The 20,018-nt window shown below is 40.5% G+C and overlaps 1 protein-coding gene and 1 pseudogene across 3 annotated transcripts in view; one reads left to right on the top strand and one right to left on the bottom strand.

The window, feature by feature from the left end:
• Positions 1–20,018, top strand: part of LOC148358830 (CD166 antigen homolog A-like) — a 92,173-nt gene that overhangs the window by 51,362 nt on the left and 20,793 nt on the right. For all 3 annotated transcript variants that reach the window (XM_088345566.1, XM_088345565.1, XM_088345564.1), the window contains exons 2-5: positions 16,923–17,029; positions 17,275–17,491; positions 19,212–19,276; positions 19,637–19,724. In XM_088345566.1, the coding sequence (XP_088201692.1) occupies positions 16,923–17,029; positions 17,275–17,491; positions 19,212–19,276; positions 19,637–19,724 (477 nt within the window). The remainder of the gene's footprint in view (positions 1–16,922; positions 17,030–17,274; positions 17,492–19,211; positions 19,277–19,636; positions 19,725–20,018) is intronic.
• Positions 2,954–3,097, bottom strand: LOC148358831 (U2 spliceosomal RNA; annotated as a pseudogene).

Raw genomic sequence — 20,018 nt, 5'->3', positions numbered from 1 at the left:
GAAAATATAGTAACGACTAAAACAAAGAGCCACCCAGCTTGACAAAAAGCTCACAGTACTATACTATCAGGAATAACGGATCATGGCGCCATGATTTCAGTTCACTTTTTGATGGACATAATGGCAAAAAACAGCAGCAAGACCCGACAAAAATGGGCCATGACAAGCCATTGCAGCAATATGCCATCAGGGATAATCAATCGCAGAATACAAAGTAGTAAGGGCACTAAGTACAAAGTAGCGAGGGCTTACATTATTTTATTACCAGCTTTTTCTCTAAAGGCCCCTGAAACAAAATATATTTTGTGTAACCATACACAAAGCTTGCAAGCATTTTGGGTGGGGGTTCAGAATTGGATACCATTAGTGTGATGCTGTGATGACAGTGATGGGCAATTACAGCAAGCTTGAAAAAGCAAAATTATAGTGCAGCACAAATTTGACATCCAAGCCCATTTCATGGGGCAACATGAAAGAAATGCGATGCTTCAGTTATGTGATTGCTGCCTTTTCCTCTTGTCAGGAAGCAGTTCTTTGTCGGAAATCGCTTCACCAACTGCAAACTCAATGTTGTAGGCACTCAGTCTATGTGCACCAATGGAGGGAACTCAGTAAATGGTACCCAAGGGAATGCTTAGGGGACCCTGATGGCAGTATTTTTCCAAATCATGCCACATCTTCTAAAAGGACTCCAGCTCGTTGCGTAGCAACACATAACAGATGAGCTCAGGTAACCATTGGCACACCTGCAACCCTATATTGGACATGATAGTGTCAAGAACAGGAACAGGAGGAGAACCCACATGAGTGACATTTCTCACACAAGCTTTTATTTTACGGGAAATGGGGCAGTCATGCACATTAACACAAACGCCAGTGATTGTGGTTGGGCGGAAGACGCAAGGCAGCAGTCTGTTGTCGAATGACATGAAGCCAGAGGCCGACGAGATTGATACCACTTGCAAGAGCAGATATCGGACTGATGGGGTTGATACCGGACAGGACGGGACAGACAGGATTGATATCAAAACTGGATATCAAAATTAAACAGAAAAAACTAGTCGGGAACGAAACTGGAGATCGATATCAAACAGAACAAAATAGACAGGAACAATACCAGGCAGGAAACCGGACAGAGTCTAAACCCACGTCTTGCGGGTGCAGAGGTTCGTTGACGGACTCACCATGGGAGAGTGCGAGCACTGAGCTTAAATAGAAGGGTAGCCAATCTGTCAACAAGCCATAGCTGGCACCACACGGACGGGGCCAATTGGGCGCCATATCAACCGTGACAGATAGAATAGAATCGTCTTCATTGTCATTGTTGTAGTGTACGTTGTTTCACAAGAAGATTAGATGTGGTACTCCAGGATAGACATTAAATAAAATTCTCCAACCTTAAAATAAAATTGGAAAATTATTGGGTTACTTAGGCAATATTTACAAGGTAGTGCTTTTGGACTGGCCTTAGCTGTCAGTGTATCAGAAAATAGTGCAATGAAATATGCCATTGGCAATTACAGCGACATTGTGCAATAATAACAATAATGAATAAAATGTGAATACACGAAGGGAAGATAGTTTTACCTTCGCAGTTTTGTGTGCAGTGATGGCTCTGGGTAGGGAACTGTTTCCAAACCAGGTGGCCTTTAAGACTTGTAGGGTCTCTCAGAGGGCAGCAGGTCATATGGGTGGTCACTTTAGCATAAGCCAGCAATGTTCTTCGGACTGGGCCGAAAGCAGCTATAAGTAATACCTTATAAAGCAGAGAGAAACAAATCATGTCTACATTTATAAATGTAGCGGATCACATCAACCAAGTTCTGGGAGAAAAAAAACTTTTTAACCATGAGTTAATAAAAGTTCTTTGACCCATGCCTCACACCTCCATAAAAACAATAAAAAAAAGGAAAAAAAAAGTTTTATTGTAAGTTTCAAATTAACTACACCTTTCTCATGTGGAAAACCACTGAAGCTGTAGATTGCCAGTGCGGTATGAACAACAGGGCTGGAAATTTCCCTTTTACAGACCAACACGTATAAAGGATGTACCATTTTCGTTTCTTGGGCACTGCAGATGTTTGAAGAGCTAGAAAATGATGGCGAGAAAATCCCAGTGGTCGGTAGCAACCCTTGTATCTTCCTTTAACGATTTCTCTTTTATTAAAGCAATCTAGCTAGAGTTACCCCGGACTGAATTCTTGAAGTTGGTGTTTCACCTTTATTGCTAGCATTTACTTGTGTGCACCAAGACATCCCATATTGCTGATCTCCGACTACCTATTTCATATGATAAAACCAATCATTGTTGTCAGTTATATATGATTAGCAACAAGTGTCAAGTAAGTCTGCCCTTGACCTTATCATAAACCTAGAGAAATAACTACCGTAAATTCCGGACTATAGAGCGCACCTGATTATAAGCCGCACCCACCGCATTTTAGGAGGATAACCGCCTTTGTACTTACACAAGCCGCACCTGGATATAAGCCGCATGCGTTCGAACAATTTTTCTTGACAATCTTAACAGCAATTAGGCATGTTCACAATTTCGTTATTTTTTTTGGTTTGATTAAATTTATTGACACTAGTAAGAGAAAACAATCATGACAATCCCAACAGCAATTAAGCACATTCACAATATTATATTTCAATATGACGTTTTTAACAGCAAACACAAAGTGAGGTTTGAACAACCCTTCTCGAAAATCTTATTAGCAATCAAGCATATTCACAATTTCATTATATAACATCTTTGTTAGTGTCAATAGATCCGTCCAGGCCAAATGGGGTTTTGGGGTTTTTAAGGGTTATTGATCTATCTTCGTTATTCATTATCCATTATCCGTTATCGGTCAGTTCATTATATGCTACAAAGCCTAGGAGCCGGGACACTTACTCTCAGCCAAAAGGCTAAGCTAAGGTCCTAGCCCTAAAGCCTTGTTGCGATCATTGCGAATGCACCGTTCCCGGAGGTACTGCAATACCGGGCCGATGCGTGGAGTGGACAGAGCAAGATCTTATTCCATCTCCGGAATGCAAAAATCAAAAGGCCAAGCTAAGGACCTAGTATCTAAGGCCAAGCAGGCCAAGCTAAGGACCTAGCATCAAAGCAGGCCAAGCTAAGGACCTAGCATCAGGGCCAAATTAAGGTCCTAGCATTAGCGCCGCGTGGACCCGCGCGCGCGGAGCACCTTCTCGGTATGCTAAGTACCCGGCGTACTCACCGGCAGCCGAGAAGCACCTCCGGACGCGCGGACGCGCGACACCGACGGGCGGACGGACACGGAGCGCCGCCCGAGTCTGTATTTGAGGGTACGAAGGGACGGGGGTCCCTGCGAAACCCCAGCCGCGGAGTGGGCGGGGACACGGGTCGCGCGCCACCCGCCGGACGGACTGGCGGAATGTCGCGGAGGGCCCGAGCCTCACCCGCGCGGACCGGGTTCGGTTCCGCGCGGTCCGCCGCGGTCTCCTCTGTCCATCCATAGTCCGGGCAGGCCGCGGCCGGGTCGGGGGCCAGTCCCCCCTCGGTCTCAGCGCGGTCGCGCCGCCCTTGTAAACCAAACCCACTCGCTGACGGGTAGCAACACCCGTCCAGGCCAAATGACTGAATATGAAGTAAACAGTCTAAAAACTACGGCCGGCAAATTGAACGTAAAATGATACTGGTAGTTAAGATATGACGCAGACCTGCAGAGTACGGGTCCCGTTGAAAATAATCCAAGGAAAAAAAAATGTATATTTCCAAAGGTAAGGGTGGGAAAAATATATATCCACTATTGTCCACTGCGTCCACAAACACGTCTCACTTTTACTCCACTTCCCATCAGCCCCCGTTGTATTCGCCCCTTCTTTTTGATTCGCCCGTGGAAAACTTATTAGAATAAGTCTCTAAAATAAATACATTACAAAAATATACAGTTGCAAATACATATTATACATGGTTACACATATTTACAAAGAAAGACCGTACACTGAGAGAGTTTTCAAAGCTTTAACAATAGTATTATAACTTTCATCCCAAACAGTGTTTGTGAAGGGTAGCAAAACGCTACTAGGAACACGCTCGCAACACTAGGAAACGGGTCTGTTAAAAAAAAATATGGTCCTTGTAAAAATCATGGTAAACCGTGTTCATCTTCCTCCTTATAACTGACGTCATTAAAGTCGTCTTCCCCAGTATGGGAAAGAGACTTTGTTATATAGACGTCGCCCTACGCTCCTTAATTCAAAAACACGCCAGCTACACACTCGCATATATTCCACCGGTCTAAATATTACCTTTTGTACTCGAGCGCCGCTGGCGGCTGTGAGAAAAAATACATAAATTGGCCGCATCACTGAATAAACCACAGGGTTGAACATTTGGGAAAAAAGTAGCGGCTTATAGTGCGGAATTGACGGTAATAGGAACTCATTACTGTTATGCTTAGAATTGAACAGTCTTTATTTTCATTGATTAAAAAGCATAATGTACATTGTTTACGACAAGATTAGATGTGGCACTCAGGGATAAATATGTAATACAAGCTTTAAAAATGATAAATACAAAAGATAGACGGTAATTACGATTCAGTGCATTAGAAATATGCCATCTTCAAAGGTTTAGTATGGCAATAAGTACTATATTAAAAAACAAATATTCATGACTTAACAGACTCATACCTGTCAACCTCCACGGCTCCATGCCCTTACAAACTGTCATATTTTCCCTTACAAAATACAAAAAAATCTTACACCCTATTTTTTTTTTCAAACGTGTTTATTTATGTAGTTTAACATGTTATATTGTACATGTGTTTCATTATATCATATATATTGTTAATTAACATTTTGTTCTGGATACTGAGTTGCTCGACATGAATGAGGTTTATTATAAAAAAGTTCAAAAATTAAGTGGCTTGGACGTTCACTGTAGAAGGAAAAAATACATGCAAATATAATTAAGTAGAATAATACATTTTCTTATTCAAATTATGAATTCATTTTCTGCAGTAAATTATTGTTGGGAATATACTGATTAAAGGATAACCACAAACCTGTCTTTTTTCATTTTCTCCTTTTATACTTCCTTTTTTTCTTTAACTTCTTTATACAACATAATAATTCGTAATATAATGCATCAAAGCAAGTGAGCCGATTGAGAGACAGCTCTCTTTAATGAGTTGAGCCGAAAAAGCCGGTTCTCTAAAAAGAGACGGACTTCCTTTCACTACCCAACTCGAACTCGTTTGACTTGATTGATTGCTGTTTCGTGATAGTCGGCGTATACCGGATGGTACCCATAATTGAAAAATCTTGTACGTCGTACATGTTTTAAATTGCATAATAATTGTACTTTGTATGGCAAAAACGTACAGGTATGCAGACTGAAACATCATATACATCTTAGTGCAAACTTCCTTTCATAGATGGAAAGCTTACTTCTGTTGTGGCAAATTTTCACTCCATTTAAAACAGGCGAGTGGTTAACCTTTAACTCAGAATATGTGGGTTGAATCCCAAGGCATTTTTAGTATGTCCAAATAATCTTTCAACAAGGTACTGAATCGCCAGTTGCTCCTGTTTATACATCATCAGAAGTCCTTACGAGTCGGGAAAAAGCTTTTAAGTTAAGAACCGATTAGGCCACACACAAATATTACTTTTAAGAGATTTGCCGTCAAGCCCAAAAGAGGTTCATTATTTGCTAAAGTAACAGGCCGCCCGGGAACGGAACATTATTATGGATCCCGGACAAAAATGTGATATTGACTATTTTTAGCGTTTTTTTTGCCTAAGAGCTAGCTGGTGCTGGATGAAGCCAATTATTGCCATCCATTCTTGCTTCACGTGGTTCAAAGTTTCGCGTCAATGGCAATCATATTGTTTTATTATTTATTTTACCCATCCATAGATTTGACTGAGAGCAACATGGGATGCTGAAACCTTTCCAAAGTATGAATGGATATAAATAAATTATCTTTAAATTCAAACAAAACCAAATTAATATTCTTTGGTAATCGCAAGGCAAATTAAGATTTAGAAGTAAAAATGGATGGTGCTGCAATCGACGCTGTATCAGAAATTACGTTTTTAGGGGTCATAATTGACAATAAATTAAGCTGGAAAACACACATTAGACACATACAAACTAAAGTATCTAAAGCATTTCAATAATTAATAAATCCAAATTCATTTTAAACTATAATGCATTCTATTTATTATATTGTTCTCTAGTTCTGCCATACTTAACATACTTGTCACGAGGGTGGACCGGACCAGAACGGAGGCAGGAGGCAGGAAGGGAGATCTCAATTGCGTTGACAATCATAACTTTTATTTAACAAAATAAAAGTCGTCCAAAACTCCGGGACAAAACAGAACAAAAATATTCTTACACTCAGAATGGGCAAGTACAGGTTTCCTCCGACTCAAACTAAACAGGACAGGGCATAACAGAACGGAAAATGTGTCATGAGCCAGCACCCGCAAAACCCACAACCCAGCCTTAAGTAACACACACGCAATTTGCTGATCTGTTTCAGCTGGTGCCCAGGGGGCGTGGCCAGCCGGTCGCCACGGCGACCATGCTGGCCATGACAATACTGTGCAGAAGTCTGGGGCAATTATTACAAAAGTTCACTACAGCCCCTTTTTATCCTCCAAAAACGTGCAATTAGAACCATACACAGGGTAGGATATCGAGACCATAGTAATATTTTATTCCTGCAGTCCAAATAATTAAAATTAGATGCTTTAGTGAAATGAAATGAAATGATCTGCATTTATATAGCGCTTTTCAAGTCAATGACTTCCCAAATGTGTGCTTCACATTTCCCAATAGCGGCCTTGCAGCCTGTAAGGCGCTAACCTGCTTATTGGAGGTATTAGGGGTTCAGTGTCTTACCCAAGGACACTTCGACATGTAACAAGACGAGCGCTCTACCTCCTGAGCTACTGCCGCACACGCTACATTTTTTCACTTCACAACTGCTATTTAAGGTCAACAAAAACATAGTTCCAGAAAACATCCATAAATTATTCATTCGGAAAGAAGGAAATTATAACTTAAGGGGCTGTAGTAAATTCATAATCCCAAAGGTGAGAACCACCAGGAAAAGTATGTGTGTGTCTGTGTGTGGAGTCAAGCTTTGGAATAATTTACAAGATGAGATCAAACGGTGTACAACTTTTCACAAGGTTTAGATACAAAGAAATATTCCTGGCGGAATACAGAGATGAGGAGGCTGGGGTATGAGTGGTGCAGGAGATTGGGAATAGTGCGTCTAGTTAACTTTGTGTTATTTTTGCTATTCTTATAACTGTGATTATTAATATCATTACAATTGTTGTTATATCATTGGTATATTTGGTGGGGAAGATGAAGGGGTAGGGACTATAAGCATTTGCTTCTTACTACCCCTTTTCGAACATGTTGTGTTGTTTTGTCGTTGAGTTATTGTTTTTGTTCTGTTTTTATTTTGATGTTTGAATAAAGTTTTCATCCATTCATTCATTCATTCATTCAGGCATTTCCTCTCATAAGATGAGCACTGGTCCCAGTGAGTCTATTTACAAAAATAGAGAAAAAGAGAGCAGTGCATTACTGAAGGCTCCTTATCGGAGCAGCGTTCATTAGACACTGCGAGCCTTTTCCCAAGTGGTATCGATCCGAGTGAAGTGGTCCTTTCTGCCCCTTCACCAATGAGCCGCCGCTGGAACGAGGCTATTTGCCATCCTGTCTTTGTGGACAGGCCCCATGGGACTTGCGTTTAATGCGCAACCCTCATTTTCAGTACTTAAAAAGTTTGGATTAGGGCTGCATGATTTCGGGGGAAAAAATAATTGCGATTTTTCAGACCTGTACGGCAGTTTCGATGCGATTTTCTAGTTTGACACATAATAGCATTTTTTTCATTTTCTTTTTTGGGAGATCTTAATCATAGTGATATGTGAACTTACCTCAATTGACGTCATTACTGACTGACAGTATCTGACTCACTTCCTCATAGGTTTCTTTGAGGTTTAATTTGCCCCTATATTCCAGTCCGGAGCCTTCGCTCTGAAAACTGGTTCACTAGTGATCCCAAGAGCCAAGAAGAAATCCGCAGGTTCCAGAGCGCTCTCCATTCGGGCCCCTGTGCTGTGGAATGCTCTTCCCCGTGAGATTCAATCTGCAACCTCAGTGGAACTGTTTAAATCAAGGCTTAAGACACAATTCTATTCTATAGCATATGAATAACTTATAATTTATGTTGACAATATCTGTGTATTATTTGTTATTGTAACATCTATTGCAGCCTGGTCATCCTGGAAGTGGGATTACTTCATGTGTGGTCCGTTTTCAAGGTTTCTTCATTTTCCTCATGTTAAGGTTTTTGAGTTTTTTCTTGCCCTCATGTAGGTTTTAGATCAGGGGATGGTGTCATAATAGTCTGTGGTTTGCAATAATCTGTGGTTTGTGCAGCCCTTTGAGACTCTTTGTGATTAAGAGCTATACAAATAAACATAACTTGACTTGACTGCAACAAAATAACAACTATAGAAACAGAATTGCAGTTGATAGAACAGTTTTTATCGAAAGTATAACAAAATTGGAAGGCTTCTCCTTTCAGAGTAATGCCGAGATTTAGAGAGCAGTTGGTTAGCAGCACGCTAGCATTGGGTAACCGCAACCTCAGCCAGGTCTTCGCGATGATTAAAATACAAGAATCTAGGAGTTCCATGGGTAATGGAGCTGTCATTAGTGGCTATCAGTGCCAGCTTATTACAGTCACGCACACACAGCTTGCAAACTTCGCTTTGCCTTTATAGGGTAGTTGTCAGGGTCTATTAAGCCTGAAACCGGGCAAAGGTGCTGTGTCCAATCTCCACATACCTGTGCCTAATCTACTAGCCCTTTATATGCGACAGTTTCAACACTATACTTTGTTGTGTCATTGTTACTTCCATTTCACTTACGCCACCATGACAGGTTTGTTTGTGTTTATTTCTGGTTAATTTGTTACCTTGCTCCTTGCATTTTCCACTTCTGGGTTTGTTTTTTTCTGGTTTTTGTTTGTGACTTTGTGCCCACTTTAATCTTTGTAATGTTAATAAATATCATCCTTTTTAAGCACCCCTATTTCCAAAAAATCTTAACACGAGTGCTGTTAAAAGTTACCTCTGATGGGCCGGTGCCGTTAACTGTGGCAATTGTGGTTGGCTAAATATTCCATCACTTACATACATAGAACTACAAATCATTGATAAAACACAAAGCTGGCCGGGAATAAACCAAGGGACACACAGAAAACAAAAAGCACCAGGCTACAGTGTTCGTATGGGTGAAAATACTTGAAATTTAAATGTTTGTTGATTCGAAAGTGCTTAAATTTTGGGTGGAGTACTTGTAAGGGATTACATTTTGGTTGTTGTTTTTCAACAAGTCTGTTTAATAAATAAACATTGCTCTCTGGTGGCTTCACTTTGCCATTTCAAATGGCAGCTGACATTAGTTTGTATGTCATTGTCCTATGAGGCATCATTACCTCCTAAAGGTCAGTTCTAAGAGGACAGGTGCATACTACACCTAAACAGCGAACTATGAAATATGTATCAGTGCAAGGAATACAGTATGTACCAATTATGGAATTTATTATGAAGGGTACAAAAATCAAGATAGTGTTTCCCATTAGAAAATTTTAATGGGAAGAACTTCCTGCAACTGAAATGTTTTACCCAACACCTATATGGGGAGATATTGTTCTCAAAAACCAATATACAGTATTCGTTATTTACTCTAGATATCAGAATCATGTCTTGATAATTGCACACACAACATTAAAAATCACGTTTGTAAATTGCAGATATATTTGTGGCTCTGCAAAATACATGATTCACACCGGGATTTTTTTTTTTAATGGTACTGGAGGAATTGGAAAAAGTACTTGACCATTTGGCCATGAAAAAGGTGTACGAACCCTGAGGCCAGATGGCCAAACAACACACAGTGGGTATCCAACGAGTGCCAACCGGGAGCAAACGGGAAAATTGACGAGACAAAATTATACTAACCGCGACACATGCGGCGAAAATCAAAAACAAAAAGCCATAATTGCCTAGCTAAAATGACGTCAAGACGGGGTGAGCAAATTTCCAGTATGCTAATCTCTGTTCACTACAATAGCTGTCTGTTTCACAGCTGGCCTAACATGTTGTGTTAATGAGATTTACGATTTTGAAAATGTGTTCTTTTAATGATGTTACAGCGTTACAGCCAACAAGCCGGATAGGTCAACTCTGAGACTCAATTTCTCGAGTCACCCGGCACACAGAATATTTAGCAACATGGGAGGAACACTACATGTTCTGTGCCTGATTGAAAAATAAAAATCAGTTTGGGAATTCCTTTCATACGTTTACACACGCTTTTTTTGCTGAATGTCGATGACTTGCAAAAGTAGGGAGCGAGATGGTTTAAGGTAGCTTTGGGGGGGGCTGGTGCGAAAAGTGTGTGCAGAGAAACGGTTGATTTCCCTGGGTGATCTTATAGCTTAGTTGTCACCCCACCCTTTCTCCCGCCAGTTACGGAGGCACCTTAATCAGGAACATGAAAGCATCTCCTGCGGCGCCGCCTCCTGTCACTATCGCTCACCTGTCGACTCTTTGATTTAGCCCTCGTTGCTGCCTCTGTGTCCATTCCCACCAGAGCCCAAAAAAACCCATCCAAGTTCAAAGGCCTAATGCGTCGAATAAATTACACTTGATGACACGCAAGGGAATGCGGTTTGATTTAAACCCAGGTCGTAGCTTTCCAGACGGCTGCTCGGGGACTAGCATGTGTTCGTCGAAGAAGTCACAGAGATCACCTACTTTTGTGAGGAAGGATTAGCTTATCTTTGTCGGCAGCAGTTGTGTCGTCTGCATTGTGAGATTAGTTCTCATTGTGCGACAACGTGCCGATAAGGACTTGTTCACGCATTTGCTTCCTAAATGATCTCAAGGTGGTCGAACACAGCTTTAGTTGAATACTTCCCCACAAAAAAAAGAATCATTTATTTAAAGTTGAAACAAAGGAGAGTCTTTGTCAGTTTTAATTGACTTAAATGGTGCAAAATAGTTGAGGCGGCCAGAATTTACGTAGGAATAGATAATGGATTACTGAGCTTCTCGCTAAACAGAGTATGAGATCACGGAAGAAATTGACGTCTCCCACTAATGTGGCTGCAACCTTTAGTCGACATTGTTGACAAAAAATCGATAATTGAAATTGGCCGCGCCTGTGGGTTTCACGGTTGCCATGGTGCCCAGTTGGCCCCGCCCGTGCGGCGCCAGCTGCGGCTGGTTGAGAGATTGGATTTCTGTCTATATAAAGCTCAGCGCTCTCTTGCTTAGGCTGTCAGCCCGTCAAACGAACTTCTGCCCCACAAGACGTGGGTTCTGACTCTGTCCTGTTTTTCTGTTGATATCTTCGGTCCGGTATTGTTCCCGTTTATTTTTGTCCTGTTTAATTTCGGGTTCCAGTTTTGTTTCCGTCTATTTTGGTCCTGTTTATTATTTTCTCCAGTTTTCGTTCCTATCTAGTTTCCCCTGTTAGTGATCGATAGCCTGATTTGTTGTCAATCCTGCCTGTCCCTTCCTGTCCAGTCTCGACCCCATCTGTCCAATGTTAACTCGAGCAATTGGAATCGGTCACGTCGGTCCCCGGCTTCCTGTCCTTCCACGCCAGACCGGCTTTCTAGCGTGCATGACTCCCCATTTTGTGTGAGAACGTCACGCGATTGGGTCCCATTTCTGTTCTGGTTCTGACAGAAATAGTCTATAAAAAATCATTGTCGACTATTGCCTCCAGGCACGTTTTTCCAACAGAGGAAGCATCTCTTCAAGTAAATAATCTCTGCTGAGGTCACTCATGCTCGATAGCGAATAGTGTCTATGTCTCGAGTGGTAACATAAACATGCAGAAATGGATCCATTATAACCTTTTTGTACACTTTGATTTCTTACCAGCACGATTTTTAGTGGTTGACTGAGCCCATTTTAATCTCTAATTACAACCTGGTAATAACGAGGGTTTCCACTGATCCTTGTAAAGACTTAATAGGCACGGAATTCATTATTCTAAAAATAAGGCCTTAATTTGCATTAAAACATCTTAAATCCATTTTTCGAAAGTCTTAAAAATGTGAACACATCAAAAATGTTTATTTGTTTGAACTAAAAAGAATTTAATAATATTTATCAACTGTCTTTTTGATAATACCGATTGGCTTGTGTGGCAACATTGCGTGACCACAGTAATGGAACTATCAAAACGGGGATGTAGTTTCAGTCTTAGGTATACCCACAATACAAATAGCAACTTCAGACAGAGGTGTTTTTTGGACTATGGTAAAGTGTAAAATTAATGAGTCGTGGTTCCTTGCCCTCGTGTAGATTTTAGATCAGGGGATGGTGTAATACTAGTCCGTGGTTTGCAATGATCTGTGGTCTGTGCAGCCCTTTGAGACTCTCTGTGATTAAGGGCTATACAAATAAACATGACTTGACTAGATAGAAACATATAGATAGATAGAAACATAGATATAGATAGATAGATAGTCTTTACAATTTACGTTGACAATGATTTTTTTTCATCATGGCTGAACATGTTCAACAATGCTTAGTTTAAGCTGAGAAAAGAGAAACAAAATGATATACTGATTTTTACTCGAAATAAAAACGATGTTGCAAATCTGTGTAGAACAATCATCAAAGTCACCAGCTACAAAACAAGGCCAGACGTCATGCAAATACACCATCTAAACTTTTTTTGCACTTTGTGGCAAACACCGTATGCTTCAATTTGCTGCTAAGCGGGGTTCCCCTGAGTCCTTACCAATCCATTATGTGGGACCTGGGCCAGGGTTCTATGCTCCCTGTGTGCTCTCACTCCTTTGTTGGTTGTTGTTTCTTGATAATGGTCCTTTTTTTAACTCCAGTTTCTCTCATAACACAGTCTTTTATCGTCTCGAATTTGACCTTGGAAAAAGTTTACAAGAGTTTCCCGACCCACATAACAAACAACTATTTCAAAATATATCAACGTTAAATCTTTATGCGTAGGTTGTCCTTTAGTCTCGAAAAGCCCCTTGAAGCGCAAGAGGCTATTTTGTTGCATTTCCATCTGCACTTAACAAAAATAAAAGTGCCTCCCAGCCAAGCAGGCTTCAATGTTGTCTGTGAGTCATATCGGCTCATTTTATAGGTTTCTGTCATATAATTTTGCCCACATATTCGACCTTTCTGTCTTTGTTTGTTCTTTTCACCTTTTTGTCTGTACACCTGCAGCTTATCATGCTCAAAAGCCCCCACCAATCGGCATTTCCCGCTGCACGCTGCTTTTTTTTCGTTTAGTCCAATGTTTGCTTTGTTCGACAGCACGGTCTGCTAAGTTTGCCTCCTCGTTGTTGAAAGTTTTTCTTCCTCTGTTGTATTTTTTTCCTCTCGGCTGAATAGCGCTAACCTTCTAATCAACACAACCCCGTGCAGCTTTTTGTGTATTAAATACTAAAAAGACGTGTTGGTTGGCTGGTGAAATGCCACAAAAACCTCATTTGAAATGCAGGGGTTGTATCTAAGTGCCTGAAGTCCTAATGGAAGTTTCAGTGAATATATTAGATTTATTTTTGATGTTGTATAAATTACTCTCATATACGAAATAACCGAAAAACGTTTTCCTTATCCTATTATGACCTCACTACCCTTATTTAAAAGCCACAATGTTTATATTTTGGATCATGTGTATTTTTACTTTGCCAATGCATCCATCCATTATCTGCACCGCTTATCCTCAGTGGGGCCGCGGAGGGTGCTGGAGCCCATTCCAGCTATCTTCGGGCAGTGGGCAGGAGACACCTCGAACTGGTTGCTAGCCAGTCACAGGGCACACAGAGACAGACAATTCGCTCGCTCTGTCACACCTAGGGACAATTTGGACCGGCCAATTATAGAATAGAATAGAATAGAATATACCTTTATTGTCATTGTTACAAATGGGCTAACATATTGACCTGACATGCATGTTTTTGGAATGTGGGAGGAAACCGGAGTGCCCATGCAAACTCCACACAGGAGGTTCGATCTCACGACCTCAGAACTGTGCTGCCCCCAATGCATCTAGTTCTATGCAATTAAATATATATAAATATATACAACAACCCACTGATTATCCATTTTATTACTGTATTTTCTGGACTATAAGTCATAACTAAAACCACCAAATTGGCACTTGATTTGAATGTGCGCCTTGTAACAAAGTGCGCCTTATATACCGCATTTCTACTCTATTTGTGCAATATTTGATCAATTGATAAACATCGCTGATCATAATTGCAAATTAACACTTCACCTCTAGACCTCAGATAACATATGGATAGTCCTAGATTTTATCTCAGTATCACACTATTTTTACACACTGTGGAAGAAACAAATATTAAAGAATCGAGAGAACTGAATGGAAATAACTGATTTAGTCCTGAAAGATATAAATGAATGCAAAGTCTGATTCATCATTAGATACACCAGAGACTTTTCGCATTTATATCTGTTTTGTCCATTATCCAATCTCTGACTTTCTTTTCCAGCAGTGAGTAAAAATAGTGAGACAATGATATAAAATGGAATGCCTTTTCATATTTTAGCATTATGGTCTAGTGGTTAGGTCTGGGCGGTCTTACTGCCACGGCCCGGTTTTCAACTTGTCAGTCGTTGTAATAATATACACCGTAAGTATATAAAGTGTGCAATTCTCGAATATTAAAGCTCATTCTGTAGTTTTAATTTCATTTACCGAATAGTCCAGTGAGTTTTATTTATGAAAAAAAATATATGCATACATATATATCACAAATACTATTTTGGGGGGGTGCACCTTGTAACCTAGTGCCTTTTAGTTTGCAAATACAGTATTTTAAGGATAATCTGATTTCTTTACCTTTATATTGTACCTGATGATGCCAGTCTGCAATATATTACATGACATTTAAAAAGGACTTTTTTAAATCTCGAAAACAAACCATTCCATAGTGTCAAGTGATGCCAAACCTTTAAGCATTTTGTTCTTTTTATTGACAGCTTCTGCTTGGCTTGCCACCACCAAGCAAACTATGTTTCGAATCTTAATGCTGTTTGTGGCTTTAGTTTCTCCTTTGAGGACTACTCTGCCATCTTAAATCTAACTTAAAGTGTTGATGAGCAGTTGCATACTCGAGTCGTGGCTGTCAACAGCTGCCTGTCACCGGCTGACAGCCACTCATGCTCACATACCCAGAAATCCCCACACTTGTTACGCATTAAAAAACGTTAAATAGAATAACAGCTCATTATCAGTCAGGCTGTGGTAGTCCCTTCCCTGCAGCTTTCTTTCCTTTACTCTTCATCACGACCTAGTACAGGCCCCCCTCCTGTTCCCCCCTATTTAAGCGCATAGTCTTCATGGCCATGTTGTGAATGACATTTAGGCCTGGATGTTTTTTTTTGTTTATCTGAGGGAGTTATTTATTAAAGATATAAAAGTTCAATGAGGGTGCATCAAATGTCCTTGAATGGAGACAATCTATGCAATGATTAAAAGAAAACCGTTGCAGTTTCCCACGAGTTTTAGCTCCAGGTCATCCATTTCATGGCTAATAAGCCTGGCTTTGGCAAGATATAGGGTCCGCAGCGGTGGCCTCAGAGAGTTGTTTGCCTAGCTCTTAGCAGTAGGCCGAAGCACTGCTCTTGCCTTCTCCCAGATGCTGCCCGAGTTGCTTCTGGAACCTGATAATAATCCACATAGCAACCACTGGTGATCACCATTTTGTTGCACTTTTCTGACTCCGATTTAATTGATTATTTTCTTTTCAATGTAATGAGCTGCTAAAAGCTAGCGGTCGCTATGCTTTTCAATTTGTTTACAGCGGCAGTGGTCGCTATGCTTCCCAGTTTGTTTACAGAGGCAGTGCCGGCCCACTGTTGGACTGACAGCATACCTCAACCTATCACAGGCGCGCACACACAGTCACTCCAGCCTATCACATTTTGCGCACACAGACAGTCGCACCCACCCATCACAGAGCGCCCTGCTGAACACAATGCACGATACAATGACATCAATGACAACAGAAACAAAATCAATTAATTTCAAAATCCATGAAGGAGCAATAACCGAAGCGCAAAGTAACGAGGTGCCTCTGTAATAACTAACAGGTGCAAAATGGGAGGTTTAACAACGGTCTTACAATATTTGTCTTTTGCACCCACAAATTAAGTCCTCAATGTATAAATCTGGATCAAACCGCAGTGTGAGTGACCAATTGAAAAGGCTACACTTCTCTCTCGGTATAATCGGCATCAATGTCATGTCACTGGAGTTTCCTTTAATCCTCAAGAAACAATGACAAGCAAATTCAATTTGGTCCATTACAGCAGCAACTCCAATGACCTTCTCTTTTTTGCGCAATCGTAAATATGTGCTTGTATTTGTAATCGCCATTTTGAATGGTCACGATGATAGGAAAACATGTGACCTACACAAATTAAGGGGGGAGAGGAAAAGCACGCAGCTGAAAACCTCACTCTACATAACTTGGACACCACCCCCAACCCCGTCCCCTTGTCCCCATTTCTTCCTACTTAATGAGTTTGCCCCGATAGTCTTTTGAAAAGGCACGATAAAAGCATATCGGCGTGGTGGGAAAAAAAGCACAACGGGTCTTTAAAATCAGGCATTTTTAAAACATTCTTAAAGAGAAAATATTTACCTTTCAACTTTTTTAAGCCCATCTCAGACAATGCACCCCTCTTTGAACATGCGGATTAAAATACGGTGAGGCTTGTACGAAGACAATTATGAGTGTTTTGTTTTTAAAATGCAGCTCTTAATCAGGTGTGCTCTGCAGTCCAGAACTAACATGTCACTTGATTTGGTGTCTTTACAGTGGGCGGCATTGAGACGGTGGAAGGTCTGTACGGCCAAACGCTGGAGATTCCGTGCAACAAAGGAGCTGTCAAAGCGGAAGACGCTCTGATCACTAAGTGGAAATATGTAAGTCCGCACGTAGGTCAATGGATTCAAAATGGTGAAGTCCACCTGACACAGAGCGTCTGACACGCATTTATCATGGCCGAGCCACGCCCAGTCTGAGTGCATTTGCTGTGCACCAGAGCGTGTCTCGTTTCCTCAATGTGTCAATGTGTGTGCGTGTCTATGCTTGTGCTCACATTAGCGTGTGGCTGTCTGTCTTTGTGTTTGTTCATCATCATGTATTATTATCTACAAATCCTCTATAGGACAAAGGTGATGGACTCTCTGGAGACCTGCTGGTCAGAAAGAAAACAGAAAGTGTCTCTATTAGTGCCACTGATGAATACAAGGGTCGTGTCAGTATGGCTGCCAACTCCAGTCTTCTGCTGTCTGCTGCCAAGCTGAGTGACCAACGCACATTCACCTGCATGATGGTGGTCGGCTTAGACATCCACGAATACCCGGTCAACGTGGTTATCTACAGTGAGTGGAGCCGAGCTTGTGATTCGCAGTTTTCTAAAGTGCCTCGGATCTTAAAAAGAGTCATAAATTACGTCAGACACAAACAGAATACTGTGTTGCTCGGTGTTGTGTTCAATAATTGGCGTGTCAAATAAATAAATATGCTGATACCGATACTCTTCAAATTCCCAAATATTGTTGCTAATAATAGGCCCGCCCAATAATAGGTCGACCTCTAGTTTTGACTATCGTGGGACGTTTTTAAAAAGCAACTTCGGCGAAAAACGAGGGATGACTGTACATGCAGTTTGTAAGCAATTCAATCAGGGAGCAAGAATGAGCAACATCACCATGCAAATTCCGCATTTAACTGATGATGTTGATTAAAGGATAGTTTCACTCATGTCACTGACCAAGTTCAACAAAGTACCCTGCTTGTGTTCTCCAAAATTGGACTCCTTTGCTAAGCCCTTGTGATAATAAGATGTGCTCGTCCAAGGTTTGCCAGAATCATGGACTTACATTACATATGGATGGATACAATTGTTACGTCCACTACTTATGAACTGAAGCCTTTATGTACAATGATCTCTCGTTTATCTCTGGGATTTGGTTCCAAACTGAACCCGTGATAAGTGAAATCCGTGAAATAGATTATTTTGTAAATTTTTATTATTATACAATTAAATACCCTACTATACAAAAAACTAACAAACAAAACATTTTTAAACAGGCCCAAGCATTTGATAACAAATCTAAGTACTGTATAATGTAAGAATGTATTTATTTTTGAGCAAAAACTACTATCTTTGGGACTGTTAAGCCACTCAGAATGCAGAACACAATGCATAATGCAGATCCGTGACATAGCGAAACTGTGAAAAGTAATACACAATAAAGCAAGGGATTACTGTCTAGATGTGGTTTTTACCTTGCAGAAATACAATAATACTCATGGTTGTAGATTAACTGAGAAAATCAAGGTAATAGTGTAATTTGATTGCCAAAGAAAAGTTAAAAAATGTTCGCCCCAAAACTGTAACCCTTTTTCAGATGACGATTTTGTGTGCAGTTGGCCAAGAAAAGTTCAGAACTTTTTTTGTGTATAAAAAGGAAACAATTGTAATTGCCATTTACTGATTAGTTAATTTATCTGTTAATTAATGGAAGGAAGTAAAGATGGTAAGCATTAGTGTGCTTCTTTTGCAAAGATTGTGCAATTTCTGGCAGAATGGTTGAAAAACACTGGTCTAAAGATTTAATAATGAGACTTTATTCTCACGAGTGTACTGACTATTCCCCTCCATCAGTGAGAATTTTTGGGATCATTTCAGATTTAATAGAGAAGAAACATGCGAATTGAAGCACATTTAGCACCAGATACGCATTTTGAGCAAGCTCAGCATACAGTTTCAAGCTTTTCATATACCCTGCAATGCAGAAGCTTACAGCTTCCTTAATTCTATAACGTAAGATTTAAAATAGTATTTGAATTCATTTAAAAAGATCAGTCCACCGAGGCCATCTACCATCTTATTGCTCGGATACGTTTAAAAAGAAATGGCCCTCTACTGCAGTGTCTTTTTTGTATAAACTTCATAGTCACACTGACAGGCCTGTAAATTGTGATCACATCTCTTTTGCACGAAAAGGTTCCAATATGGAATATCTCTAAAATCAACCCCTGCATTTTCCATCATCACTCAGGGCATAAATATATTTATAACTGTGTGTGTTGCAGAGGCGCCTGCAGGTGTGGAAATTTCTGACAAGGCACAAGAGCTGGAGATTGGCAAACTTACAAAGGTGTGTTTTTTTTAATGTTCCTGTGTGTGACAAACATTACCTATACTGACGATTTTTTAAAGAGACATCAAGAGGAAACCCGCTTCTCCCGAGGCATTGCAGCGACCATGTTAGGACAGTAATGAGTCCTTTTGAAGTGGTGCTTATGAATTAGTAACAAGCACATCCCTCGCTGCTGCAATTAGAATCCCCATAGGAAGGGAGACAAGTCTTTGGGCATTTCATGGTCTGCTGCGTAGAATATCATCAAGCTCTTTAGTAGAGGGGCAAAAGATGGGGGTTTGTGTTTTAGTGGTACTTGGTGCGTTTGATCAATTGCTTTTTAAGTGTTTTAACTGATGCTCTCTCTTTTTTCGACAGCTGGCTACATGTGTTGCAAAAGATTCGAATCCGGCTGCCAACATTACATGGCTAAAGAACAACAAACCCCTGGTGGATGGCGCAAAAGGTGTGTTATTTTATAATAGCGGTGTCTAAAGTTTTGACTCTTAAGACCGCTTAAATAAAGCATACAAGGCCAATGTTAGTTTTATGTATTGAATGCTCTCCATGGTGTATGTATATATGTTTGTTCTATTAATCATTATTATGAAATCTCTGCAGAAATGTGAGGGGTGTAACTCACTTTTGTGACATTGGTGCAGCCGTTTCCATCCCAAAATTGGTTCAACTGAACCCTCTGACTCGTCGGTCAAGCTCCTTGAGTTCTTTTTTTAGGTAGAAAAAGAATGCGCGTTATACA

The sequence above is a fragment of the Urocampus carinirostris genome, chromosome 10 (assembly GCF_059441175.1).
Source record: "Urocampus carinirostris isolate Australia breed hairy pipefish chromosome 10, RoL_Ucar_1.0, whole genome shotgun sequence".
Taxonomy (NCBI): domain Eukaryota; kingdom Metazoa; phylum Chordata; class Actinopteri; order Syngnathiformes; family Syngnathidae; genus Urocampus; species Urocampus carinirostris.
The sequence above is the reverse complement of the archived record's forward strand: the minus strand, read 5'-3'. Positions and strand labels throughout refer to the sequence as shown.